Consider the following 22,728-nt stretch of genomic DNA (forward strand, 5'->3'; position numbering starts at 1 on the left):
GGCAAAATACAGTTTGGGATTTTTATTTTTCTCAAATATTTATTAAGAAAAAAAGGCATGTTACAAAAACAACACATTTGCAGTCAGGGCAGCGCATACAATGGACAGCCTCTACCCTCTCAGCGCACCCAATACAATAACTAGATGGTGGCCTTGTCATACAACATCAAGACCCCCAAATCTCCCCTCTGTAGGAGTTCCACTGACCCCAGACTTGTGTCCATTTGTTCGGGCAACCCCGTGACTCATAGATGGATTTCTCGGTTACCATGCACAAATCCATATCGTTAGACCAGTCCACTAGTTTTGGCGGGTTTGGAGCCCTCCAAAGCCGTGCGATATTTCGTTTAGCGATCATGAGCCCATGTGTTACCCACAGTTGCTCTCTGGAGCTCAAGTCAGTAGGGTCCCAAATGTTTAACAGCGCTAACTTTATATTACAATGAACCTTTTCCCAGCGCCTCCTCCATCCGGCTCACCACCTGTTCCCAATACCTCTGGATTACTGCACACTCCCAAATAATATGAATAAATGTGCCTTCCTGCCCACACTGTCTTGTACAGCTGCTGTCTGGGATGTAGTCCATGCAAACCAGCAAAGATCCTGACAAGTAGGATCTGTGAAGCAGCTTAAGTTGGACCAGTCTAAGCCGGGAGGAAATGGCCACTTCGCGTGGGGAAGCCACCACCGCCCGCCACTCCTCGTCATCCAAACCTGCGACATCGTGATCCCATTCAGCCCGCAAGCTGATCAGAGGGTCCATCATATTGTTAATGAGTTTTTTCTAGGCAAGGAAGATGGCCTTCTCGGGTAGATCGCCATTAAGTATTCTATCTTTGAGCGGGGAGGGGTCAGGGAGATTGCTACCTCTAGGGAGAGCCGCGAGCAGGGCATGCCTAATCTGAAGATACCGAAAGTATTCAGATTTGGCTATATCATATTCCTGTTGCAGTCGGGAAAAGGGCACCACATCTCCAGACTTCCAGAGGTCGCCAACCCTTGAAATGCCAATTAAGTCCCATTTGTCAAAGCCCTTGAACCGGATCAATCTGCAGAGTTGTTCACTGTGCCATAGCGGTGTGGCTTGTGTTAGATTTCCCTCCCAGCCCAGACTCCTGTCGGGCGCCTTCCATATAGTCACTGCATGCCCAGTCGGGCCGGTGAGAACGGGCCGCAAGGGTCACGCATAGATCGCCCCACTGAAGCCGCATCCTGGCTAGAGCAATCTATCTATTTGGAAGGCTGGATTGTTATGGGAGCGAAATGTACACTGGTTGATCGCAGCTAAATGCGCCACCCAGTAGTATCGCTTAATATCTGGGAGCCCTATACCCCCATCGTACCATCCAAGCGTAAGCTTATGAGTGGCGATACGCGGTGGTCTACCCACCCACAAGAGATCCTGAACAGCACCGTCCAGGTCTCTAAAGTACGATGCTGGGACTGGAAGTGAAGAGTTTTGTAATGCATATAAGAATCTAGGAAGGGATATCATCTTGAACAGGTCTGCGCGCCCTAGGAGTGTCAACGGAAGCGACGTCCAATGGAGAACGTCTACTTTAAAACGCTCCAGCGGCAGTCGAAGGTTCTTGTTGTGGGATCCAGGGAGATCTTTCGAGACCCAGATTCCCAAATATTTGAAGCCGTCAGCTGCTTCCGCTAGCTGGAAGCCCCGGGGGAGCAAGGGCCATTCACCACAAAGGACATATAGCACCGATTTGGACCAGTTGATGGTGTACCCTGAAAATCTGCCAAATATGTCCAAGACGATGTTAAGGGAGGCTGCCGGGGAGGCCAAATAGAGAAGGGATGTCGTCTGCATATAGGGAAATGCGGTCCTCCCACCCCTGTGTCCAACGAAGGCCCCTCATGGCAGGGTCCCGACGGACCCAAGATGCCAGGGGCTCCAGGGCCAATGCGAAGAGAAGCGGCGATAGGGGACAATCCTGTCGGGTGCCTCTACCGAGAGCGAACATTGGGGATTTCCTGTTGTTGACAACCACGTGCGCAAGCGGTTGATAATAAAGAAGTCGCACCCAGTCGGTGAACTCCGACCCAAACCCCAATTTGTGGAGTACGGCAAACAGATAGGGCCATTCGATGGTGTCAAAAGCAGATGCAGCATCCAGGGACACCACAACCGCATCCTCCCGAATCGTGGGTACCCTACCCAGAATCCCGTGAAGCTTAGGCAGATTAAGGGGTATTCCTCACTGGCATAAATCCCGACTGATCCGGGTGAACCAGGCGTGGGAGGACCCTGAGCAACCGAGTAGCAAGGATCTTCGCCAGGATTTTTGCTTCACAATTGAGCAATGACATGGGTCTATAAGATGAACAATTGTTAGCGGGTTTACCCGCTTTGGGAGTGATGACTATGTTGGCCAGCCGCTGGTCCTCAGGCAGGATACCCCTCTCTTTACTGTCACGAAACATGGCGATAAGGTATGGCGCACTCTTATCTCGCCGTGATTTTTCCGCTTGCACATCTAAAGTCTCAACAACTCAGATTTTGTACAACTGTATCTGTATCTGGGAAGCATTTAAATCAACTTTACGGGCAGGGATATTTGCTTTTCAAGCTCAATAAATTGATAAATTGAAAAGTATGAAATTCAGGGAACTGACTAAGGCCTTCGTACAGGCAGTATTAAAGCTCTCAAGTAGATAATCCGCACCATTATATTACTAGAGAGACAGCTAAAAGTGAGCACAACATTTGGGCAATAGCTAAATGAACGAAGGGAGATAAGTGGATGGCTGCTGGGCTGGAGGTCAAGAACACAACAATCCAAAAACGCTGTTCTAAACACCAGGGACTCATCTAAGGGCAACTTGCTTCATGAAGTATGTCCTATAGAGGAAGTGTTTCTACAGCACATTTAAAACAAGCATTTGCAATGCAATAGGTTTCGCATTTACGCGAGTTTCAGCTATTGACATTGCAAATAACAATGCCTTTTATTTTTATGTTTTTAAACATACATAAAAGGCATTGTCATTTACAGTGCCAATAGCTTCAACTTGTGTAAATGCGAGACCTATTACATTGCAAATGCTTTTTTTTGGTAGACACAGAGCATTAAATGATTTGCCCAGAATCACAGGATGTTTGAGACTCCCGCCAGACTTGAACTTGGTTACCCAACTTTAAAGTCAGGCTTAGACCACCCCAGCAATCAGCTGCACCCATAAAAGATCCAAGAATCAGCTTTCCTTATGATGGCTGCTTAGCTGGTTTTCCAATGGCATGAACATTATTTTTTTACCTTTATCTATACATACTTAAGACAGACAGACAATGCTAGTGGGAAACTTTAAAGAGTTCTAGTGCTGCGTTGTTGATCCATCATTAATAGTCAAAGAAAACCAATTACGGTGGTAATGCTAGTTTTAACTCTTTAAGCCATGTAAGGAGTTGGAAGAACCTTGCTAAGTGGCACTAATAACTATGGACATAACTTTCAACATTGTTGGTGTGGGGAGGGCAAACAGACATTTTAGAACGAAAGGCACTATGAAATCGGCGGCTGCTTTTAACGTGCGAAAGGGGGGTTGCCCTACTAGCATCCGGGAGGAAAGAGAGAATGTACACCATGGAGCAGCTTTAAATATAGTGCTCACTGCTGCGTGCTAATTACAACACAGATTCTGTTGTTTTTTTAAGGAAAGATTTGAGGAGCGAGACAAGTCCTCGTACGCATGTGCTGGTCGGGGCGGGGGCTATCGCTCGCCCATGAGGCACCCACAAGGAGAGTGATGTCAGCATAATGGGAGTGTCGGGAGGAAGCGGCAATGGTTAACTTTTTAATGGGGCGCTTATGCTGTGGCCCAGGCGTTTTTAGCAGAGCCCCATTGAAATAAATGGTAATGGGCAGGACTGGCATGCTATGTCAACAACAGAAGGGGGGGGGGGGGGGGGGGGGGGGGGGGGGGAAACCAAGAGCTAGTTTTGGTCCAATGTCCGTGCTCCAATGTGAATTGTTAAATCAATGAGGACATTGTTCCGCGTTGGAGGTGAAGAAATATATTAATAAACACCTGCTCAACGGAGAAAAAGAAGAATCAGGGAGTAGAAAGGGAGACAAGGAGAGCCCAAGAGAGAGAGAGAGATGAAGGGGAAGGAGGCAGAGAGGTATATCCCCGGTATCTAGGATTCAATCCCGAAGGGGAGGGCTCATATTTGCCTCTTACTTGCCCTCACACACCCCGAAGGATGTCATGCTTCATCATCGGGCTTTTTTGCTCCTCGTCGGGCCGGCGCTGCAATGCCCGACGGTACCCCGAAGGGTCTCTTTCGCGGAAATCTTTTAAAGAGAAAAGCCGAAAATTACCTAGGGGTGTCCAAATAAAGTTTTTTAATGTTGTGGGACCCCTGGTAGAATAAAAAGACCCGGAGGTCGGTGAGTCACTAGTGGGTGCAATGTGCCCTTGTGACTCAAAATGAGGTCGACATGTTTCACGCCTACTTAGAAGTTGTGCACGGTGATGATGGGGGTTCCGGGATAAGGTAAGGTAACCCGCGTGAGTAAAGGGGTCACTTGCAGGCAGCCGCTGACAGAGGGTAGGTGCTGAACGAGCCGGCACCCGTCGTAACCCAAATAGGGTGCGGGCAGCCAGCGGTCAAGCCTAGGAAACCCTCGACCATGTACACTAGGGTATCACAAGTCTTGAATCCTAGATACCGGGGATATACCTCTCTGCCTCATTCACCTTCATCTCTCTCTCTCTCTTGCTCTCTCCTTGTCTCCCTTTCTACTCCCCGATTCTTCTTTTTCTCCGTTGAGCAGGTGTTTATTAATATATTTCTTCACCTCCCAACGCGGAACAATGTCCTCATTGATTTAACAGGACTGGCATACATCAACGAAGTGACGTGGGTGGCAACAACTAAAGGACTCCCTTCATGTTTGTATTGCTGTTTAAGCCTCCTGATTGGATGTTGGAAGCTGGGGGAGTGGGCTGTGGAAGAGTTTGTCTACGCAGCTCCGATTTCATTTCGGGGATAATGAGAATGCAGCAGGTGTGCTGTATTCTACGTGTTCTTGTAGGCTGTTTATTATCCAGGAGGGACGCCGGTACAAAGTATGTACTGCATAGCATTACGGATTGTTGGCAGGCTGGGGTGTAAAAACTTGTTTTAAGTAGGCAGTAGTAGGCCTTACATGATGTGAAGAGAAAGTCTTTGGCAGCGACCTCATACTCAATTACTGTTTAAAAAGCTGATTTAGTGGGTTTTCGAACGACTAAGATATCATAGTTGTACGAGGTTGTGCATGTGTTTTCCTCTCAATACACGGTCTACATCTCAAAATTGGCACTTTTAATAGATCTGATCGTAGCAGTCGTTGGACTCCTCTTTCCATGGATGTTGCTCTGCTACAGATGCCAATGCAATTCTAGTCTAGAGCAATGTATCAGAACCCTACCACTGGACTGAGGCATAACTATAGCGCTTAAAAGCCACTGAGTTCAAGTACGCCAGACGTAAAACCAGCTTAGTGCAGAGATGGCGTGAACGTGCATGTTCATTCTGTTACCCGCCGCACCTGAACCACAGGACTCACTTGCTCACAGCTCATTACAGCTAATAAAGATGATTTGCACACCACAAAAACGTAACTGTTGAAGTTATTAAATGCAGATTGATGTGGGGTCTTTTGAAATGTGTTTAACTCTTTCAAGTCTACAGATTCACATTTGCTTTATAAACCACCTTGCTCTCAATTTTGCCTTAAATGCTCCATTTGCCCTTTCTTTTTTTCTCAAAAGTTTTGCCACTAGCACTTGGCCACAACTTTCACGCCATATCACTTTCAAATGTTACCAGCCGCCACTGCCTATGCAAGTCATTGAGGAGACCTGAGACCTTTCTGTAGCCAACAAGGAGTCGAGCGCTTTCCGTCCAGCGAACGTGCAGGTATTTTACATACGGAAAACCACGTGTTAACAATGGCATGTTCAGGTGTCAGATAAAATAGTTCTAGTGTGGGATACCCTCTAAAAGTGAATTATGACTGCATTTCCCCTGTTAATTACTTCACCGCCTTCCTGCCCCCTCAGGGACGCAACACATCTCCATCGATTTGAGCGAGTCTTAAAATAAAAAACACCACAGCGTCGCTTAAACGAGGTCCTGAAACCTATGCCATGGTGACACTTCAAAACAAAAGGCTTGCTCTGCACTTGCAGCTAAAAAACTTAAAGCCGTACTTTTACAACATGCCTGTCATGGCCGACGGCAAAGGAAGAAAGAATCTGATAGATTTTTGTTTTCTTGTAGATTTATATAGCGCAAACTCGTCCCAAAGGTATTGGAGCACTTTAAATGGGCACCAGTTGCGTTATTCAAGGACACCTTCAGTTTTTTAGACACAGGAGATTAGGCGATTTGCCTAGAATCTCACAATGCTGAACCCACACCGAGGCTCGAACCTGGTTCCCCAGAGCCAAAGTCAGCAGCTCTGGCCGTCAGGCCGCATCCTCTCTCTGAAGCAGCACGGGGCTACCGCCGTTAAACATCTCGGCCTCAGAGGCAGGCGCGGGGTCACCGTAAATTAGTAAAGTGAGACAGCGCAACATTTAGATTATCCTAAGCAAAAAGAGCATAGAACAAAAGGGGGAGGGCTGGTTTCAGAAATCAGCGTTCAGTCAGCCCCCATTTCGCTTTGAATGAATTCAAAAATCAAAAGAAGGTTCCTTATGCATACAGTACTGCGGGACACTGAAAGGTGTTCCTCTGTGCCTGAATTAAAGGTGGGAAGATGTTCTTTGGCAGAGGAGTCCGTTGTTTACAAGTTTAAAGTACCTCCGGCCCACACATCCACGTGAAGTGCATGTTCAAAACAAGTTACCTAATATAATGGAAACATTTATATAGCGCGAACTCGACCCGAAGGTATTGGAGCACTTTAAATGGGCACTTGTTGCGTTATTCAAGGACACCTTCAGTTTTTTAGACACGGGAGATTAGGCGATTTGCCTAGAATCACACGATGCTGAACCCACACCGAGGCTCGAACCTGGTTCCTCAGAGCCAAAGTTGGCAGCTCTGGCCATGAGGCCGCATCCTCTCCCTGAAGCAGCACAAGGCTACCGCCGTTAAACATCTCGGACTCATAGGCAGGCGTGGGGTCACCGTAAATAAGTAAAGTGAGAGACAGTGCGACATATAGTTTATCCTAAGCAAAAGGAGCATAGAACAAAAGGGGGATGGCTGGCTTCGGAAATCAGTGTTCAGTCAGCCCCCATTTCGCTTTGAATGAATTAAAAAATCAAAAGCAGTTACCTTATGCATACAGTACTGCGGGACAATGAAAGGTGTTCCTCGGTGCCTGAATTAAAGGTGGGAAGATGTTCTTTGGCAGAGGAGTCCGTTGTTTACGAGTTTAATGTACCTCTGGCCCACAAATCCACGTTAAGTGCATGTTCAAAACAAGTTACCTAATAAAATGAAAACGTTTATATAGCGCAAACTCGACCCGAAGGTATTGGAGCACTTTAAATGGGCACCAGTTGCGTTATTCAAGGACACCTTCAGTTTTTTAGACACAGGAGATTAGGCGATTTGCCTAGAATCACACGATGCTGAACCCACACCGAGGCTCGAACGTGGCTCCTCAGAGCCAAAGTCGGCAGCTCTGGCCATGAGGCCACATCCACTCCCTGAAGCAGCACGAGGCTACCGCCGTTAAACATCTCGGACTCGGAGGCAGGCGCGGGGTCACCGTAAATAAGTAAAGTGAGAGACAGTGCGACATATAGATTATCCTAAGCAAAAAGAGCATAGAACAAAAGGGGGAGGGCTGGTTTCGGAAATCAGCGTTCAGTCAGCCCCCATTTCGCTTTGAATGAATTAAAAAATCAAAAGCAGTTACCTTATGCATGCAGTACTGCGGGACACTGAAAGGTGTTCCTCTGTGCCTGAATTAAAGGTGGGAAGATGTTCTTTGGCAGAGAAGTCCGTTGTTTACGAGTTTAATGTACCTCCGGCCCACAAATCCACATGAAGGGCATGTTCAAAACAAGTTACCTAATAAAACAAGACAAGCCCGGCGGGGCGTGGTGCGCGCGCTTGGTGGGGGCGGGGGAGCGCATTCCAGGCGGGGGAGCGGACCCTTTGAAGTGCGATGCCAAACGGATTGCATGGCGGCACGATGCGCGTGATTGTGCGCGTGCTCGCCTTGCAATCCGCTTTTCGGAGCACTTTTGGGAGCCCCTTACAATAGTCTCGCTTTGCGATCGCTTACGCGATAGCAAGGCGAGACCTAAACATGTATAATAAAGGAGCAATCTTCAGGAAACATGGATATAATACATTTCCTAGCAAAAATTAAGCTCCCGAAATGCGGTTGCATAAAATCTTGTTCGCCCAATAACACTTCAGGAAATTGAGGGAGTGATTAAAGCACTACATAGATGTAAGGATGCGGGGGATGAAGGGTTCCCATTGGAATAGTACCAGATGATACACCCGGAACTGAGACTCATTCTGTTAGATGTGTTCAATTAAATTTTGAGTAGGGGTGCTATTCCCTCTTCGTTTCGTAAGGGGGTCCTTACCTGTTTTCTAAAAAAAAAAAAGATAAAAATCCAAAAGATATAAACTCATTCCGTCCTATTGCACTGCTGAATGCAGAACATAAGATTTTCACGAAGATCTTAGCATTAAGGGTAATAGAGGTCACAACACTCCTAGCCTGGCTAGCAAAACAAGACACAAATATACAGCAAATAACAGAATTGATAGCTGCAACGGGGGCCCCTAAACAGTCACAATTAGATATACTGCGCATTTTCCACGACTATTATACGGGAATCTATCGGGCTCCGCCACAATCATCACAACCGGCCTTGCCCCAATTCTTCCACTCACTGCCTCTACCAAGCATCCCGTCGGCAGATGGGAAGGCGTTAGAGACGAAGATAAAATCCTCGGACGTGACCGATGCAATTAGAGCACTGGCGCAACGCAAGGCCCTGGGAATGGACGGCTTTCCCCTAGAATATTATACCACCTTCTCAGGTCACCTTACCCCACGACTCGTATCCATGTATGAAGACGCATTACATAGAGGTGAACCTCCTGGTTCACTCAGGAAGTCTACCCTGGTAACATTCCTCAAACCGCATAGGGATCCCACTCTTCCGTCCTCATATAGGCCTATAACCCTACTTAACACGGATTGTAAAATTTTAGGAAAAATATTAGCGGACTGGTACATTCAAGTCCTCCAACGATTGACGTAGTGTCTCACAGAATATACTCCGACTCTTCCATATACAAGACAGGGTGAAGGATCACTTCCCACGTGCCCAATTCTAGATCTTGAAAAGGCCTTTGACACACTACTATAGCCATACCAATGCGCAGTCCTCCGTAAGGTACGAGTCGGCCCGACACTGCTGGCATACACAAAACTCCTCTACAGGGGCCTCACGACTAGGGTGAGAGTGGGAAGGTACATCTCAGTTCCATTCCCAGTGGAGCGGGGAATGAGGCAGGGGTGCCCCTTGTCTCCCCTTCTCTTCGCCCTGGCAGTGGAACCACTGGCTATCCGTTTGCGTCGGGGGGGGGGTGGGGGGGAGAGACGTGGGGCATCCCAATTGCGGACACAGTGCATATTGTATCACTTTATGCAGAGGATCTCCTGATCTATGTGCGGGATATCACAAGCTACCTTACGCCGATATGGACGATACTGCAGGACTTTGCAGAAGTCTCAGGCCTCAAAGTTAATTGGGGAAAGTCGACGCTCTTTCCGCTAAGCCCCCACCTAGCCCCTTGGAAATAGCGATTGGGCCCCAGATACTGGGATGGAATGCTGTGGCACCCCGATACCTGGAAGTGTGGCTGTATCACTCGCCCGAGGATCTCTATGAAGGAAATCACCGTAAGACCTTGGCGGGACTGCATACGGCAGTCGCCTTCTGGAAGACTCTGCCTTTGACCCCCATAGGAAGGGTAGCTCTAGCGAAGATGATTATGGTTCCCAAGTTACTCTACTCTTTTACTAATCTCCCAGTGATACCGCCTCGCTCCTTCTTTCAAGCACTAGACGCGCTACTCAACGTTAATATGGGGGGGGTGGTAGACACAGGGTAGCTCTACACACTCTATATTTGCCCACGACACAGGGTGGTCTGGGGGCCCCCTCCTTTGAAGCATATTTCCTGGCGGCCCAACTACAATGGCTGTCCCATTGGACGGCAGAACGCCACATGGAGGAGACATTCTTCAATGATGACCGGATACCTCTCCCGGCCATCCGGAGATTACTGATGCCGGGCACCAAGCCCGCACATACTCATCCCCTGCAGGTAGTGATAGCCCGTAAATACATGATGCGCATTCACCGCATGTCAAGGAGTCAGCCCATCTACTCCCCATTGCTCCCATTAGTGGGATTCCCTTAGTGGGAGAAATATTACACCTCCGGCGCCCTCCGGTTATGGACTGAGCATGAGGTGACAGAGGTTGAGTCCCTGTTCGAGGATGGACAGCTGAAAACGTATATGCCCAAATGGGGGAAAGCTACGATCTAGTTTCTGGTCCATAGGCGATTGATAGCGCCCGACAATGCTGGGATCTCACTGGGGGAGAATCACTGACACACCTGGTGCTGCACACAATTCTGCGAATGGGCATGGGGAGGCACTTAGTCACCTGGCATTACAAACCGATACGGGAATTGCTTATAACCCCACTACAAGCCCTGCACCAGAAATGGGAGGACGAAATAGGACGGGTGCTCCATGACAAAGAATGGGAAAAGGCACTAGAGTACCCAAAAAAGGTTTCTAGAAATGCACGTTTCAAAAACATCCAATTCAACATTTTACATTGCGCATATTTAACACCTCACCGGCTCCACCGATTTTACCCCGATACACATTTCTCATGCCCCAGATGTCAAACACCTGAGGCGACTTTTAAACACATGTTTTGGGACTGTCCCGCACTCCTACAGTATTGGAATAGGGTACATCAAACCCGAAGGGTGACGGTCAACCTCATGCATATTTCCACATGGGAGGAGAGCGCCCTGGGTGTCTTCCTCAGGTGGAAGACAGAAAAAGTGCAATGCAGGTTCGCTTCCCTAGCTATGCTCTTAGCGAAACGCGGAATAGCCATGCATTGGAGGGCCCCGGCGGGACCACCAGAAGCAGCCTGGATAGGCGCTGTTAAAAAATAGGGGGCACCAGAGTTAGATACATTGAGATACGAGGAGGTGAAAGGGATCCGTAAGCATCTCATCTCCATGGAATGGGCTCAGCGCCTGTTCCAATTTGCTCAAGAAACAGCGCTAGAGGACTCACCCGTGGCCTCACAGTCCCAATCCCAAACTCCACCCCTGTCCCCCGCGTTGCCAGCGAACACCAACACGTAACAGGCATACGGTCTGATGGGCAGATGGTGTGCTAAGGCCCCATCGGAATGCCACCCTCATTTCCTGATAGGAGACACAGCCTCCCCAGAGTTTCCCCCACTAGCCACTGACACCATGACTCAGTAACGAATAAACCGGACTCAGCCACACACTAAGCAAATACCACGAAACAATCTGCAAGCTCCATGACCCTCCCCTTCTCTCCTTGTTAAAGGTTATTAGTTTCCCCCCCCCCCCCCCCCCCAGCACCTAACTGGGCGACTTCGCTGAGTTGGACACACATTCATGGACAATTCCAAAGATGGTGCACGGGGATAGAGTGGGGGACTGAATATCAACCCACATCCCACGGTAATCTACATAGGCAGACGCCAGACAACCTACCACTGCCCGGGAAGGTTCAGCTGAACTGTACTCTCCGGTTCATCTTACTGTTTCTCATATTTGATGTAACATAGATGGGGGGATGGCTGTTTTGGGTCCCAATGGAATCATTTAATGGTCTGTATGCACCTATCTTCATGTTTGAATAAAAATATGTAATTCTGTACCATGAAAAGTGAAACTCCCAATAAAGAAATTTAAACAAAACAAAGAAAAGGGTAGTAGAGGTCACTCCGCAGTTGATCGGTAGTGATCAGACTGGATTTATTCCTGGGTGCCACCTGTATTACAACATGCATTATCTATGGAAGTCAATGATTATTTTACTCAAAATAAGATACCAACGGTAATTCTGTTTATTGATGCAGAAAAAGCCTTTGACCTTGTGAGCTGGAATTACTTCTTTGAAATGATGGGATTTCAATATCCGCTCACAACGCCAATAGCTTCAAGTAATGAGGGGTCAACAGCTGCAATAACGTTAACCAGTAGGGTTTTGGACCCCATTCAGATTACGAGGTACTAGGCAGGGATGTCCCCTCTCACCATCTCGCTTTGCTTGGTTTATTGAGCCTCTAGCATGGGGGGAAGGTGGAGGGGTAATGGAAGTGGTTCCAGGGGCACCAAAACTCAAACTCTATGTGGATTATTTGGTGCTATTTACGTCACCCAGGAGGATAGTTTTTCATGATTTGTTTAACATATATAAAAGGTTCTCAACGTTATTTGGGTATCAGATGCATATATCTAAGACTGAGATGCATCTTTTGAATACTGGTGTAAATTCCTTGACTCAAAATTTTCAGACTCTATATCAGCATAAGCCAGTCAGATATTTGGGAAGTTGAGTATCTGAGAAATAGGAGGATATTATAAATTATTACTGTTCCCTAAATACCAAGATTAAACTATAATGGATGGGTGGATCAAAATACCAATTTCAATTATTGGGAGAGTATTGGTGTTAAAAAAGCCAATCCAGCCTCCTTCAAATTTCTCTTTTTCCATTGATCCCATAGGTATTACATAATAAAATCTTTCAAAGGCTGAATGCACTCACTAGCAATTTTATCTGGAATAAGTGCAATCCTAGAAAAAGCTTTAAGAAACGGAGTATGCCAGCTCTGGAAGGAGGAATATCCCTCCTACATTGGAGAGCTTATTATTTAGCGGCTTATTGAATAATTCACGATGGGTACTACAAATCCAATAAATGTAAGACAATTGATAACTTTTTTCTAGCGGCTATGTGCGATGGAATTTTTCCCAGCCCAGATCCTACTCTTCCGAAAGTTAAGAAACCGAAAGAGGTAATATACCGTATTCTCGGGCTATTCAAACAGAAACATGTCTTTCATTGGTTAAGGAGTCCATAGAGAACTCGCTCTTGAAAGTTGGTGCCATGAAGTATTGGAATAAGGAGTGTACAGATGGGAAAAGTACAACCTACAGAAAGTCAGAGATTGGTTGATTAACGGTGTTTTCGGTAGTGGTGTAAACTAGACTCCCAGTAGTCTGGAGCCAAAATAAACTGGCTTATTTACAAATTGTATGTTTTGCAGAAATACCAACCATTGCAAATTGAACCCATAAGTGGAATTAGTATTGGTTTTATTATACTCCACCAAAGAGCAAAGAAAACAGAGTCAGTGGGTATATTAGTTACAATCAGAAGAGTAAATTTAAAGATCAGCTTCAAGCTTATCAAAGTAAACAGTTAAAAGAAAATAAGGTGGATGCAACTCAAGAGGAGTGGTTGGAAGCTTCCCATCTCTGTTACAAAACATAGAGCGTCCCTATTTTACGAAGAATGCAATTCTATGCTCCGTGGATGGTGTATTATACTCCTTTAGAATTGCAAAAATGGAATACGTATATTTCCAAACAATGTACAAGATGTACAAAACCTAGTAGCTGGATCTATTTCATCGTGGAATGTGATGGACTAAAAATATTTTGGGGAGGGGTTCAGAGGTACATGTGGGATTCTCTCAGGGCTGAATATGCCACACACCTACATTCTATTCTTTTCGGTTGCTCCAAACACTTGGGAATCCGCCCAGCTCTGGCACATAGTTGGTGGTCTATTCCAATGATACTGACACGATTAGTAGTAACCACAATTTGGAAATCAGCTGAACCTCCAAAACTGCAGTAATGGATTGAAAAGATAAATAATGTATATGCTAAAGAGAATTTGTAAGCAAAGAGGATGGGGAAAGAAGGACGTTTTTTGTAATTTGTAAGTAAGCCTCGTAATTTATAACTTAAATGAAATAATTAAGTATCCTAATGTACTGAGAAGATAAATATTGTATACAAAGGGGACAGGGAAGGGAAGGAATTTTTTGGGGGGAGATTTGGAAGTATGTTTTGCACTTTATAACTAAATGAAATATGTATCTTAACGTCTGAAGTGTGTTACACTATAGAAATCACAGAAAAATCCGATTGCACTTTAGACTGCACTTTAATAAATTAGAAGGAAGATCCCCGGTTAGACTTTGTAGCATTGTATGCTGTAGTACGTTATATAACCAAGCCACATCATTAATTTACCTTTTTTTTAAGCTAGCACAAAACATATATTTTTATGTATCTGCTGCAGTGTAACGAAATAAAATAAAATACATTTTTAAGAACCATGTCATAGCTGTGTTTATCAACATTGCTTTATGGTATTGAAGTTATTGAAATAAAATGTTGGAACTTTCTGCACAAAACGGAGGGAAAAATATTTTGTAACATTTTTAATTTAGATACACTAGCTCCGATCAAAGCAATACGTCTCAAAACGGGTCCCTTCAGGGGTTGCTGCAGTCCTGAGATGGGCTCTCTGGCTTTTGCTTAGCAAAGAGAATACTTTTAGAGGTCTGCTCGGCACAGAAGCACTAGGTCATAGCATGAAGGTTGGCACTTTGTATAAGAATTTTAGCCAAGTACTTTACACTTTAGATTGTGTAGAGTCGATTTAATGGCAATGTCCCGCTTTGCACTTTAACTTTTTAAATACACTATCAGGTCTAGTTCAATGGATGCGGTGCAGGGAATAAAGGAAGATGGAAGCTATTATTTTTACATGCTTTGGGGCAGAGCCTCAACCCTATTTAACGCATCCAGTGCTTTCTATTATTGTTCCATATGAATATCTTGCTGTCAAAATCTGTAGCTGGCGCTTGGAGAGGGATGGCCCCAGAATATAGACTGTGCGATCTCAGCCAAGAGACTATTCAAACTACAGAGCAGGTTTTATGTGTCTGCCCGTCACTGCATATATTAATTACTGATGTCTGTTGAAGCCACTGTTTTTGTAACATGGAATTCGTTCGACAAAAAGATTTTCTGCAATTATTACTCATACCAGTGAATGAAATGATGTGCTTTAAAATGTCCACATTTTGTAAAGGTTATTTTAGATATGTATTGATCATGTAATGAGTATATTTTATAATGTGGATTTCATTAAAGATCAAAATCTTAATAAACTGTTGTGATTTATTTGTGCAATAATCTTAAAAGTAATTACTACTGATGATGGCCACATTACCTCTGAAAACGGGGGCCAAATTGCTATGGATAATAAGGGGACCCTATTACAGCTGCAAAGATTTAGCGACCCGATTTCACAATCAATGTGTCAACAGGAGTGGAAAGCGTTTGTCTCTTACAGTTCTACAAATATTGGCACAATTGGCAAATTCTCAGGCTATATCAAATGATTAGAGCCTATATGGTAAAGCGGAATGAATATTCAAGTATTATGTTCCAGTATAGTTCCATTTTCAAGTCATTGAGTCAAATCACAGGACAAATCTGGATACTAATATTTGGGAGCAGATGCAAGGGGTTCAGATAAGAGTCCCAGTAAATGTCCTACAACGAACGTGGGCATGAATCTCCGGTCTCTGATTTTTTTTTATTAATTGTTTAGAGCTGATTTGTAGTTTGTGCAAGAACTAGCTTAACTACAGTAATACATTGTGCACAATCTCGTTGAAATTCTCGGAACTCTGGAATTAGCGCTTTGATGCAGAAAATGGTGTCCAGCAGTTTAGAAACAATGCAAACAAGCATTGGCATAGCCAATAGGTCTCGCCTTTGGGACCTTATAAGTGTTTAGCCATGCAACAGTTGCATAACTAAATACTTATAAGGTCCCAAAAGCGAGACCTATTGGCTATGCCAAGCGGCCGTGAAAGTGATCGGGATTATACAACAAAGCGGCCGTGCGGCCGTGAAAGTAATCGCGGTAAAGCGCGCCACGCGCGCTCGCGCACATGCACTGTAGATCTAGGCTGGCCTGGTAGAACTTTTTGGAACCCTCTCAATAAGTCTCGCCAGACCAGCGCATGCGCTGGGTCAGGCGAGACCTAAAAAGGGATTTGATTTTAATTTTAAAACGATTATCTGCAATTTCTCGAAGGAGACGAAAACAGACATGTAGGGACTTTTTAGGAAAAGCCCAGGAAAGGAAGATAGATCTGTGAACTGTAATGATCAGGATCCAGAAACAATTTTCACAATTTTATTTAACTTTGCTGCATCTTAGTGAGGTTGCTAAGATTATAAATTAAAAGAATGTTAATTTTTTATCAGTTGCTGGTGCCATGGGTACATTTTTAGTGTCAGTAATATTTTAATGTTGACAAACTGCAGAATGTAATGTGCGATGTTCATTTTTAGATGTCGCCTATGGACAGCGTTTGTTGAAGATTTTCTCCATTACAAAATAAATAAATACATGAGAACATAACAGTGATTGCTTAGAAGGAAGTGAGTAAAAAGGTTGTGCAACCAAAAACATATGAAAGCTTTAAACAATAGCAACAAGCTGACATGTTAGTTTGGTTAAGTTTTGAACAGCTGTATTGGTCAACTGCTAGCAAGCAGTTATACAAAAGAACCGCAGAACGTATTGCTGAATAGTTATTTCAATATTTCACGCACAGTGGGATATTCTTAGCCATTATATTAGGACTATATTTCTACTAACAGTTTGCAACTATAAAATAATCGAAACAATTACCATTGAAGCAATTGCAGATGTCTTCATGTGTGACATATGAACACGTGGGCACCATAAGTCAAGGAAAACAGCATTAGCAGAAAAAAACAACAAACTAGCAATAATATGTTTTTATATGAGATAAAACGCATTCATCTAGAAATGTTTTTAGTACAGATGGTACGAAAAAAGGCAGCTTATGTTCAGACATAGGATATCTGTTTAGGAATACAAATATACTTTTGTTTCTTCAAAATGCAAACTGATATAGCAAAACGAAACAAGCATTTACAATGCAATAGGTCTCGCATTTACGAGAGTTTGAGCTATTGGCATTGTAAATGACAATGCCTTTTATTTATGTTTTGGTTTTTAAAACATAAATAAAAGGCATTGTCATTTACAATGCTAATAGCTTAAACTCTCACAAAAGCGAGACCTATTGCATTGCAAATGTTTGTTTGTTGTTGTTATGGTTATTTGACAGTTATAGAGTTCATAATCAGCCATTGGTGTCACGTCTACCTGTAGAACACTTCCATAGGAAATGATCTAACTGCACCCGCCAGAAATCATGGATTTATAGTGCACCACGCGCGCACCCTTCGGCCTACTTCAGAGTTCAGTAAGAGAGGAACCCTGTCCAATCTGTACAAAGGAGGCACGGGGGGGGGATCAAATTCCGCAGACCTGAAACCTAGTTTGTAGGACGCCTTGATCTGCAAAGTGTGTTATGTTTATGCGGCCATCAACAAAACCTAGAGTTTAAATGAGCAATGAGAACATGCACATTGCAGACGGGGGCGCTCGCAGGAGGGTTGCAGGAGGTGCTGCAGCACCCCCAAAATGACCTTCTAGGAGGCAGGAAGGAATTAGCAATAGAGAGGCACTTTAATGTTTGTCTTGCTGCCGTTGTTGTGCATTTAATGACAAAGGTGAAATGCCAGGAAAAGTCTTCTGACAAACTGCTGCTTATTTTTTTAATATGAGGATTGTGGTGCTTATAAGTCCATTCTCCAACTGCAGGTAGAGGAAATCTGAAATGTGAACCAAGTTACACCTGCTGGGGTTCAGAGAGTGAAAGTAAAGGCCGTAGGATGTCAGATGTTCTCCAACACACAATAACTTTTCAATAGTTGTGAATGAACTATACATATTTTTTTTTTTTAAATGTCGGCAGTAAAGAAATTACAAATGAGACATTTTGGGTTTTTGTAATTCTGAGGTGAGTTGGAAACAAGGATTTTAATAGGATCAAAACAAACCAGGACGCTTGTATGATGTACAAATAATAAACATGCACTTAACCCCGATTTCCACAAGTTATCGTTAGTGTGTCTTATACTGTTCTGGTAAAATAAATCGCATGTCGGATGCAAATTTAGTGGGTATTTCAAGAGACCATTTCAGTGGAAAATATGCTCTTTGTAGGTGGCAGCACCCTACCACACCATGCTTTAGTCGTACATCTGGGACAGTGCACTCTGAAATGCACCACTGGACACATGTTTTCGCAGAATGTGCATGGCTCTTCTGCACCACTTGCTCTGGGTAGCGTGAAGATGTTTCACTTTGCTCTCTCGTCAGTGATGCACCAACTTTTGGCATGTGCGAGCTGGGCCCAAGCCGCCAGTCTTCAAAGAGGCGTAAGTGGCAGTGCGCACTATGGTCTTGCAGACAGCAGAGTCCCCGGCTCCTGTGCTGCTGCAGGCGCAGTTTTTAACACCCCTTCAGCCTGCTTTCTTGCCCTCCCATCTCCCTCTGAAGGCTCTCACACTATTGACCCCTCACCCCCCACAAACCACTTGGCCACAGCGTGAGGTGCTGATCTGTGAGTGATGCAGGTGTGTTGGGGGGAGGTGTAAAGATGTATGTATTCAGAGTTCTATCACAGCTCTGATGCACTCAGGCGGGACTGTTCTCGGAACATAAAAGGGGCACCCTGCTGCCTCATTTTGATCAGCAGCGAGGGTGAGAAATGTGTTTCCGCCCAGGGCGCTGTCCTAGCGAAGGCGGACTTTGCCGATAGCAGCACCCCACATCCAAAGCTGTTCCAGCAGCAGTGATTTTAGATGCCCGATAGAACATAGCGGTCTTGGGTCACCTCAGACGGTGCACTTTCTCTGGTCAGTCGGTGCCATGGCCTCAGCTGCCGCCAGGGGGCAGTGTGATTGACGAATCCCGCAGCGTGGGATCTGTACTGACGCCCCCTGTTTGTAGGTGGCCTCCACTCTGAGCTCAGCTACAATGCAGAGGTGACCCCGGAAGTGTCGGTCTGTGCCGTGCTATGAAAGGTGATGCCGCCGGAGGGCTCCTGGGAGCTGGGCGGGAATGTTCCTGCCTAGAAGCCCTCATGCAGGCGCTGGAAAGCTCGGGCCTTTCTGGCACCGCAACTGAACTGAAGGCGACTTAAACACGCGAGCTGCTTTTCACGAGCCCACTTCAAAACCGGGGTAAGCAGAGGGGAAAAAATGTCATGTTTTTGAATGGAAGACACAGTATGAGTTGGAGAACCGACTGCCATCTGGCTCTGCACCTCCAGCTGGCAAAGAGAGAATTATATTCATGTATTTGTTTGCAACTGGGGTTCATCTCTCTTCATTTAAAGGCAATATGTTGTCGGCCATCACTCTCCATTTGATGTCAGCTTCAAAGTCGCGGCTGTCCCAGACTCATCACTGTCACTCGACATCTGGCGCGCGGAAGCGTTCTGCCTAAGCACGCGAGTGGTGCGCGCACGCCACAGCGAGACATCTGTTTATTGCACCCGTGTCTGGGCACGATAACTGAAACCATATGGCGGCCGTGCATGTAACCGACACGAATAGGCCATGGGCGGAGCAATGCGCCCACCTTTGGCCAATTGCGCGCTGTCTTTGTTAAAAAGACGCACGCAAAGGCCAATAGCGAGGGCCAAAACAAAAAGCACATGCACAAGCATGTGCAATTCTTAGGTTAGTTTTTAAGAGCCCCTACATGAAGTCTTCGCCAGAACAGCGCATGAGCGCTGTTACAGACTCGACCTAAAAACAGACTCAGTGCAGTATCACATGATTATCAATTGCCAGCTCCGTCAGATCTGCTGTATGGCGGTAAGAGCAGTGAAAGTGAGTTTCCAATGGAACAAAAACAGGGCTGGTAAACTACTTCAAATACTTCTACTAGTATGAGAGCAGTGGGTGCCCACACAAATGGACAAAGATCTGAGGGAAATGGAATGAAAGTAGGGGGATAAACATTTCAAACTACTGACCCCACCTGAGGTCACCACAGAGTGAACACACTAGGGCTGGGGTGATACCCCGTGACGGGGAAAAAGGGGACTTGTTGTAATAGTGGTAACCCGCATCTGTTTACAATCATGAGGTGCAAGATGAATGTTCTGCAATGTACACAGCATGTCACTTGTAAACTTATGCTGATAGGAATGGTTGTGGCTGTCTTAATGATGTACTGTTCCAGGATAAAAATAAAAACAATTAAAAAAGACCTACACGGCAGTGTGTTCATGTAGTGCAACACAATTTACAGTCACATTGAGATAACAATTCTTGGATAAATGTTCCCATGTCAAAATGATCTGATTACAATTAGCTTAGCTTTTCATTTCAATTAGCTTTTGTTTGTAAATTAATTCACACCTTAAAAGGATATAATTTATTATTGGAATCCTCCATAACGTTTTTGATGCTCTGTTGAAGCCATAATTTCTGCTGATCCAGCTCCTTTTCTTTGAAGTCCAGATCTTCAATTTCTGCTTTCAGATACCTCAGTCTGTCTATGACTTCCTTGGTATTGCAGCCAGCACCCACACCTCTTAAAGATAAACAAAATGATGAAGATTTAATCTCAGGGGTAATTTATCAAATATGAATGAAAAGGAAATACATGTACTTACCATAGTAACTTCAGTATTCCTTATTCATATTGTTCACCTTTCTCAGATTCTGAGAAATGCTGGCCCCAACAGCAAGAAACAGAAATGTGCTACAGTTTTTAGATATCTCTTTACAGCAGGACCTGTTGTCACCAATTGTTTTGTAGTATACATATCATATGTCTTGGCTCCACCTGCAGGAGTATTACTCCCACCTCATGCTATAGGTTGCTCTGAAAATCATTCCATCTCCTATGTAGCAATTGCCTTGCCCTGTATGAGGGACTATTTTACATCTCAAAAGTACACTGCCTCAAACATTTAACTCGTACATTAATTATTTTATCTTATAGAGGAATTGTATATAGAAAGCATTTTTTTTTTGTTTGTTTTTTTCACAGCGGCGGGATTTTACTTAATATTTTCTCGAGAGCTTAAAATGCTTACTAATAGACGCTAGATATTTAATTAGGGAAGTATTTTTCTTGCATTGCCATGTAATAGACGTCTTCATTGCAGGGAGAATGCTTCCTACATGACAACCTGATCTTTCAAGAACCAAATCGTCATGTAGTGTGATTAGTCAGATTGATGGAGAATAAGACAATACTCATTTTGAGAGATTGGAGGTTGGTGACAAACGATGAAAGCAGGAGAGTTTGCCACTAAACAAAAATGGGATATCTCAAAATTAAACTTGTTATACGTGGACAGTCGCTAAACTGTACAGAAAGTTTACACGCAGGAAGACCAATGTGTTAAATACCTAAGAGGTTTGTAAACATGTATTTTCTGCCCAGTCTTTAAGAGGGAGATCAGATAAAGGCGCAGATCGACCCCGGAAAACAATTCACATCGAAACCACACTTAGCTAGGTACTCGTATAGCTTGACTATGGAACTGAGAGGCATTAGCTCACTGTTTCATTAGTTCTTAAGAGGTCAATGCAATTTGGAAACAATTAATTGGCTGTAAAGGTTTGTTCGAAGCATTTCAATAAGGCGGCTACTATAGGGTGAAGCCAAGATGGATGTGATTCAGCTCTGCTCCCCCTCCACACAGCCAATGGATAAGGATGGTAGTTGAGCACTCCTTTTCCTATAACCAGTGGGAACACCCTGAACAACAAGGAGGTGGAAATACTCCTAGGTGCCTTAAAAGATGCAAGATGAAATCCAGTCTACAGAGGATACCTGATCAATGATTTCTTGGCGAGGTGAGGTGAGAAAAGGTTGACAAAAGGAGCTGAGTGAACTGCTGCGCTCCCAACAAAGTAAATTTTCTGGGTGGTAAGGCATGAGGGTCCTAGTGTAGACACTAAACTCCAAACTTAGTGGCAAGGACTTTAGGTTCCATCGTGTGACTGCAAAGAACGCTGGCATGGTTCAGTGGGGACCATGCAACTCCCTCTCAAAATGGATGCGCCGGAGACTTATCCGTGGCATCTTAAACTCACTAATCAGGACAGCAGAGTACACAGTTCCCACAGCAGAAAAAACACATATGCACAAGCACATAACACGCAGACGGGGACAAGAGTTTCCCAGCAGGCTTTAAATTAAATAAAAACTGCCATTTCACTGATCCTAACATGAAGTACCAAACTACAGACCAGTAGCATAGCGATGGAGAGGAAATGCAAACCAAAACAAAAAACGCTGATCTATAGAACCTCCACCTAAACACCACCTGGACAGTGAGGGTCTGGGATGAGGTGGGCTAGGGGTAAGCATGAAGCAGAAACTTTTCGAAGACACTTTATTGACCAACACTGAATAATTGTCGGCTCGCAAAGAGAATACTCCTGTACATTTGGGTACATCTGCCTTTTTTCAGGTGAATGTCTGTGAGGGGATTATGTTAGTCTTCAAGGTTCCATGAGGTTGCCAACAGCTTTTAGCACAGTGAAAGAATAGTACACCTTTAAAGGCCTATAGTCTTGACAAGCTTTTCACTAACACCTACAGATTTTGCCAGCCTCTTCACAACATACAAAACCCTACTGCATTTAAGAAAGATTCTAATTAGCACAAAAGTCTATAAACTATAACATTATAGTATAGCATTATAT

The 22,728-nt window shown here is 44.7% G+C and overlaps 1 protein-coding gene across 1 annotated transcript in view; it reads right to left on the reverse strand.

Moving 5' to 3' along the window:
- Positions 1–22,728, reverse strand: part of E2F5 (E2F transcription factor 5) — a 284,908-nt gene that overhangs the window by 141,879 nt on the left and 120,301 nt on the right. Inside the window, exons 3-4 of the mRNA XM_085605342.1 lie at positions 20,435–20,596; positions 16,802–16,845 (exon numbers count right to left, since the gene is read on the reverse strand). Of these exons, the coding sequence (XP_085461468.1) occupies positions 16,802–16,845; positions 20,435–20,596 (206 nt within the window). The remainder of the gene's footprint in view (positions 1–16,801; positions 16,846–20,434; positions 20,597–22,728) is intronic.

Source organism: Triturus cristatus, chromosome 5_1 (assembly GCF_964204655.1).
Source record: "Triturus cristatus chromosome 5_1, aTriCri1.1, whole genome shotgun sequence".
Lineage (NCBI taxonomy): Eukaryota > Metazoa > Chordata > Amphibia > Caudata > Salamandridae > Triturus > Triturus cristatus.